Source organism: Lampetra planeri, chromosome 5 (genome assembly GCF_965212315.1).
Source record: "Lampetra planeri chromosome 5, kcLamPlan1.2.h2, whole genome shotgun sequence".
Taxonomy (NCBI): domain Eukaryota; kingdom Metazoa; phylum Chordata; class Hyperoartia; order Petromyzontiformes; family Petromyzontidae; genus Lampetra; species Lampetra planeri.
In genome coordinates, this window is record NC_136111.1 from 16779621 (window position 1) to 16787281 (window position 7661).

Here is a 7661-nt window from a genome sequence, read left to right on the forward strand (position 1 = left end):
GGCCGTGAGCAGGAATTGAACTCCAGTCGCCGGGTTCGTAGCGCGGCGCGTTAACTGCTACCCTACCACTCCCTACACAGGCTGTAGGGGCAAGTGCTGTTAATGTACACGTACGCATGCACGCACTCGTGCGTCCACACTCGCACGCTCAAGAGCACGCGCACTCACACACGAGCACGCACAGAATGTGTGCCGCAACGGCATGTGCACGAATGTGAACAAAGACAAAGATCCCCCGTAGCATATCACGGCACTTGGACGCATCGCTCAACGCACAGTACACGCCATAGCGCACGACCAATATCGGTGACGAACATCTGAACAAGTCCTTGGCCTACCAGGGGTCAACTCAGCCTCCAATGAGTACCTGGCGCGGTGTGTAAACAACGCCACTGGGGAGACAAAGGCGGCCTGGCGTGATGCTGGCCACCTACCCCCTTCGTGTGCCGTGCCGGCCTTCATAGGCGCGGCTCGCGAACAGCACTTGCCCCAACGGTCTCTTAAGGCTACACGGGGGATCTTTGTCTTTGTCAAAGGGCCTTGAAGCAGCGTGAACTGGGGAAGCCGGACGAGCCCAAGTTCCAGCTCAAGGAGTACGTGGAGGCAGCACAGCACAAGTCCAGCTGCTGCCTGACGTCCTGAGCAGTGCACACCATGAACAGTGCACACCATGAACAGTACACACCACACCATGCACACCATGAACAGTACACACCACGCCATGCACACCATGAACAGTACACACCACGCCGTGCACACCATGAACAGTTCACACCACATCAAGCACACCATGAACAGTACACGCCACACCAAGCACACCACACCAAGCACACCACACCAAGCACACAACACCAAGCACACCACGCCATGCACACCACGCCATGCACACCACACCATGCACACCACACCAAGCACCCCCACACCGTGCACACCACACCGTGCACACCACACCGTGCACACCACACCGTGCACACCACACCGTGCACACCACACCAAGCACACCACACCGTGCACACCACACCGTGCACACCACACCAAGCACACCACACCGTGCACACCACACCAAGCACACCACACCAAGCACACCACACCAAGCACACCACACCAAGCACACCACACCATGCACACCACACCAAGCACACCACACCATGCACACCACACCGTGCACACCACACCGTGCACACCACACCGTGCACACCACACCGTGCACACCACACCAAGCACACCACACCGTGCACACCACACCAAGCACACCACACCAAGCACACCACACCAAGCACACCACACCAAGCACACCACACCATGCACACCACACCAAGCACACCACACCGTGCACACCACGCCTTGCACACCACACCGTGCACACCACACCGTGCACACCACACCAAGCACACCACACCAAGCACACCACACCAAGCACACCACACCGTGCACACCACACCAAGCACACCACACCGTGCACACCACACCGTGCACACTACACCAAGCACACCACACCGTGCACACCACACCAAGCACACCACACCAAGCACACCACACCGTGCACACCACACCAAGCACACCACACCAAGCACACCACACCAAGCACACCACACCAAGCACACCACACCAAGCACACAACACCGTGCACACCACACCGTGCACACCACGCCATGCACACCACACCATGCACACCACACCGTGCACAACTCACTATGCACACCACGCCAAGCACACCACGCCATGCACACCACACCGTGCACACCACACCGTGCACACCACACCAAGCACACCACACCATGCACACCACACCGTGCACAACTCACTATGCACCCCACACCAAGCACACCACGCCATGCACACCACACCGTGCACACCACACCAAGCACACCACACCATGCACACCACACCGTGCACAACTCACTATGCACCCCACACCAAGCACACCACACCATGCACATCACACCAAGCACACCACACCGTGCACACCACACCAAGCACAACCACATACAGCATGCGACATCAAGCACATCATACCACACCATGCCCACCACACAATGCCCACCACACGGAGCACACCACAGACAGCATATGACATCAAGCACAGCACCCCACACCATGCACCCCACACCGTGCACACCCCACCGTGCACACCCCACCGTGCACACCACCAAAGACGCCACATAACAGCATGCAACATCAAGCACACCACACCGAGCACACCACAGACAGCAGACTACATCAAGAGCAGCCCACCACCCCATGTGCGACCACGCGGTGCACGCCGCTCCACGCCCCGTGAACGTTCTGTGCAACCGGCACACGCACTGCACACTCGCCGAGCGCCTTCCTCGCCGAGAGTTTACCGCGGTCGCCCGCCGGGTTGACCGTGCCGCGTCTCACCACGTCCCTGCGCCCCGCTCCCCGCTCCATGCCGCCCTGCGCCCAGTGCCACGTGCCGAGCGCGGCTATGGCCCGCGCCACACTGAGCAAAGTGCCACACTCCCTCAGCGCCACACTCCCTCTGCGCCACACTCCCTCAGTGCCACACGCCATGCTGAGCTCCGTGCCACACTCCCTCAACGCCGCACGCCCTCAGCGTCACATGCCACACTGAGCTCCGTGCCACACTCCCTCACGTGCCACATGCCACGCTGAGCTCCGTGCCACGCACCACGCCGAGCTCCGTGCCACATGCCCTCACGTGCCACATGCCCTCAGTGCCGTGCCAGGCTTCGTGCCAGGGCGCCGGAGTGTCCGCCACGCTCTTTCGACTCGTGCCGCTTGGGCCGTTGGACGTGGCGCAGCATCGGAGGCTCGCAGCGCCAGCTCTCGCTGATGTTCGTGCAGGCGGGAACTCGCAGCATCCGGTACGGTGGGCGAGCCCGGAGCCCTTCGCGGCCTCGTCGTACCCGTGCATACGCCCGCCCGCTCGTGTGTACAATGCCCACGGTGCCACCTTAGCTCTTGACGACATTTGCGCATGGGACGGTGCGGACCGTTGACTTGACGAGATGCAGTTTTATTTAATTTTTTGGCCACGTGCGCCCTTCCACCCTGCCGCCTTGAGTCTCTGTCTTGCCCTCGTGCTGCCGTGGCCTCCTCGGCCTTCGCGAGCGGATTTCCAACCCTGGCTCAGCGAGACAAACAAAAGATAACTGGCAGCTCGGCCGCTTCACTCGAAGCAAGCAATCACAGCTGTGTGAGTGCAAATCAAAAACGAGCAAATGTGAAGTCAAATACATTTCACATGGCCGGTTTGCGGTCCATGTTATTTTGAAGTACGGTTCGAGGCGCGCCAGCCAATTGCTTGCTTTAATACTTGAACGTGTGACTACTGTACCTGCTTCGGCATTCTTGAAAGGTGGTGTTCCTCAGTGGCTACTGACGTTTCGGCTCACCTGGTGGTATTCTCGTGATTTACATTATTAGCTTCGTGGCAGCCGAGAGAGGGAACACGCCTGTGAGGGCATCCACTTACCTTGTGTGTGGGTATCAACGTGAATTCGCAGGTTCATTAGAGATGTATGTATGTCGAACTTCTTTCGCACCATACGTAGCAACCGTGCTGATCGGAGGTGCGGGGGAAGGACAACAAACCACAAAAAAGTTTTAAGGAAATTAGTTTTTGATCTCGATTTACAAGTGCATAGCTCCAGTGGTTTCCCAATATCGGAGGGAAGAGTGTTCCAGACGGTCGCAGAAGCGCATCTGAAAGCGCGCGATGCAGTGACCGCCTTTGTTTGATGACGAAGCCAAAAACCGCTGCCGTGAGGATGACGGCTTGGGGGAGGCCTTCATCAGGCAGTGGATTGGCCATGGCTGTGATGACGATGATGAGGTCAGACGGCCGGTGGAGCCAGTGGTACCAGAGGGCGGCATGGTCACGTGAGCACAGGCGCTCTGCGCGCGACGGCGTCCAAGCCGACCGAGATTTGCCGAAACCACTTGGGAGAGGAAGCCGACTGAGGTGTTGGATGAAGGTGTCTGCGACCGAGTGAGTTGTCGGAGAAGGGAGGGATCCGGAAACGAGTTGGGATAATGGAGCCGTGAAAGCTTTGGGAAGGAACCGGGTGATGGAGCAGTGAGGGATGTGGGGGAAGAATTAGTGAGGGATCTGGGATGGATCAGTAAGGGATCTCAGATGGATCGGTGAGAGATCTGGGTGATGGAGCAGTGTTCGATCTGGGATGGAACCGGGTGATGGAGCAGTGAATGATCTGCAATGGATGAGTGAGGGATCTCGGATGGATCTGGGTGATGGAGGCGAGCGACGGACCTGCGTAGCTCCTTCGTCTCGAATGGAATGGCCCTTGCGTTAATTCGCATCGGCGAGGGAACTTCCTTGAGGAGTCTGATGGAACTGTACAAAGTAGAGGTCGTGACCCCTCCCAGGAGGGGTCGCACCCTCTGCGAGGGAGGCCGTCGGTGGCTCTGGTTCGAGCGATGAGCGGTTGGTGGCGGCGCTGCTGCTGCTGCTGTTTGTGGTGAGCACTGTGCTTTTGTGACGCTTCGGGTCACCATCTCATTTCGCTCTGGCTTCATCTGTCGTGGGGAAACTGCTTCCACTGTTTTGAAATGGCGCGGCGGTCTAAGCTCGGCGATTCTTACAGCGACCTCCCAGCGCGTTTGACACGGAGGTGGCGGGAATTACAGTCGTATGGCCACCGATCTGGCTAAAGCTGTCATGATAAGCCAGGCTCAAGCCTCTTCTGAAGAATAAGTAAAAGTTGCCAATTATAACCGGATTGCAGGATGTCGTGCAACAATGCATCGATTAGAATTCATTCTTATGCTCGCCATGCGCGTAAAAATCCATTCCGTACATTTTGTACGCCTCGTAAATGGGTTTAATGTGAGCCATGGCTACCGCGAGACGCCACTTACATTCGCAATGGCCACAACATAAAACAATCAATCCTTGAATCGAATCGTGACAATCCATTGAATTGATGGGGCGGCGAATGAATTCAGGCCTCGTATTTTGTTCTTGTTTCAAGCCGTAAACCCGTTTGAATTGTCACGTGGGACTGCTGCCACCACCCGTGCGCCCCTCTTCCGCTCGCCACGCGATGATCGAGTGTTGAATCGCGTTACATCCAATTCGCGTTTTGAAAACAACACGCCGTTACAGCAGGCCAGACTGCACTTCTCCGCGCCAGGGCCTAAGCCAACCACGCTACCACGCCGGTGCTGCAGTGATGTTTTTTTTCAAAGTATTGTGCCACGTTAAGTGGCCAAGTCATCCCTCGCTCACAGCATCACTGTGACACGTGGGCCAACGTGACGACAGCCACCGCCGCCAGCGCCACCACAGCAACCGGGCTCGAGTCCCAGGGGCCGATCGAATACAACAACACCTTGAAGGTAGCGCGTGCTTCCCTTTCAGTCGATCATGCAGCAAGGGAGTGCAGAGTGAGAGAGCAATCCGTTCATTAAAATCGTAAAGGAGGGAACGCGTTACGCCGATGGCCACGGACTTTCGTCTGCGCACCGATGGTTGTTGGGTGGCACGAACGACGTCTCGAGCGGAGTGTTTCCTATTGTTCGGTTTTTTCGGTAAAGTCACGTCGGTAAAAAATTACAATTAATAAAAGTAAAATAAAAAATAAAAATCACGACGTTTCGGAGGCAACACAAGCTTCCGTCTTCAGGTGACTTTACCGAAAAAAAACCTAAGAATAGGAATCCTTGCAGTCACGAAAGCTTCAAATCTAGAACGGAATGTTTCCCTTCGCTATTCAATGCTGAAGCGCGGGGACGACACCCAAAGCTACCCCACCCCGAACTTCCCCAGTGGCTTCAGATTCGGACGTCCTGGTGTCACCCCGCGTAATTTAGTTTTCCTCCCAGTTTGTTGTTGTTGATTAAACCAGTTGTTTGGTGATGGCAGCGGGTCCACAAGCACAAAGAAACCCGGTGAGCTCAGCACATTCGTCAATGATTACCTTGTGGCCTTGAAAGGAATCGTATATAACAGTTGACGTTTTGGGGTAATTCCCCTTCTTCATAGCACATGGTGAATTAACGGTTTGGGTCATTGTGCTGTTGAGTTAGGGCCACTGCCAGAAACGTCGCCTGTCATTTTCCTTTTAAGCCAGAGTTGAATTGCGTCCTGTTTTTAAATGTTCTCGGCCGCATGCCCGACTGATGATGATGATGACGCAGTCAAAGGGCGGGGGTAGCCAAGGTAATGGGAGGGACAACCCATTCAATGGGCGGGGTTACCCAAAATGATGGGTGGGGCTGTGTAAAAGTAGGCAGGGCCTAACGAGGGATGGGGGGGAAGGTTTCTGGTTCAACATGCGGCCCTGGGTTGAACCTGCGCGGATATCGGAACGGGCTCGTGCGTTGTTAAGCTGACATTTGTTTTACGCTCCCGGTCGAAAAGAAAGACTGCTTTTTTTGTGCGAATCTCATCAAAACTCGTACGCGGCGGGTTCCAGAGAAAAACACCTCCAGTTTTTGCACGAATGCCCATTCACACTCGGGGATGTGAAACTTAAAGACGGGGGGGAGGATGAGATAGGGGGGGGGGATGTCGAGGGAACATTTTTCCCATCAGCTGTTTCGCGCACACACGCCCGCAACGCGGCCTCTCCCTCTCTCTCTGTGGTGGCTTTCGCGTCCCGTCTCCGCAACCGAGCCCGCGCGTTGGTTTCGGTGGTGATCGTGCGTGATTATGATTGTGGATTGCAGTGTGGGTGGTTCGTGGTCTTGTGCGTGTGGGGCTAGGGCTCTGGGCGCATCAATTGTGCGTCTATTGGTTCGTGGTGCAGATGGATGGGTGGCTGGGGAGAGGATATCTCCGTCCGAGGATCTTGGGTCCAAGTGTGGCTCCTGGTTCCTCTCACCCCCCCCCCCCCAACCAAAGGCTACGTTGCTTAATATGGGGGTCTGCCCTAACCCCCCCCCCCTCCCCTTTGATCACTGTATTTGGGGGTCCCGGGCCCCTTCCTCCCACCAGTCGTGGTGTTTAATGGACCCCAGTTCCTGTCGCCATCTCGTGATTTGCACTAGGAGAGCGCGCGGAGAGGGGGGAGGGTTTCGTTTTTAAGAGTTGTTTAAATATCGTTCCATGGATGTTGCTGCACCTCGTGACTTGAGATTGTTCTATACCGTTTTGTTAAAGCGCACTTATTAAATGGTTATTTTGTTGTTACAAAAACGCACCGAGTCGAGTCTGAAGCCGCTGCCGCCGCCCCTGGCGTGTTCGGGTTTGAGAGACTGCCACGCACGGAGACACGTGACGCATGATGCAGCACCCACCCGCACCCCACTTGCCAATCTCCTTGAAAATTAACCCGTAAAAACAAAGTTTTTTCACTATAAATCCTTTATATGCGTGGCGGCTAGAGTCCTCTCGTCCTCTGGCTTGAGATGGCTGCCACCTATGGGTCAGATGATTGCCTGCTACCATTAATCAATTGCTAATTAAATATAATTTATTTTTTCCTAAAAAGTGTAAAATTTTGGAAAAAAATTTTCACGAAAATAAATTGTCACGCACAACGAGTCTGTGTGCAAAATGTCAGCTCGATTGGATCACGGGAAATGGGTTAAAAAACGACCGAAATATTTGCACGGTCGTAAGCGCGCAAGCAAGCAAGTGAACTTAATATAAAGGATTTAACAAGTAAACCCGTAAAAACTAAGTTTTTCACTATAAATCCTTTATATGC

The 7661-nt window shown here is 55.2% G+C and overlaps 1 protein-coding gene across 1 annotated transcript in view; it reads left to right on the top strand.

The window, feature by feature from the left end:
- Positions 1-7147, top strand: part of LOC144719028 (ras-related protein Rab-37-like) — a 28355-nt gene extending 21208 nt beyond the window's left edge. The window contains exon 9 of the mRNA XM_078594760.1: positions 537-7147. Within this exon, the coding sequence (XP_078450886.1) occupies positions 537-642 (106 nt within the window). The 3' untranslated portion in view covers positions 643-7147. The remainder of the gene's footprint in view (positions 1-536) is intronic.
- The last annotated feature ends 514 nt before the right edge of the window (positions 7148-7661 follow it).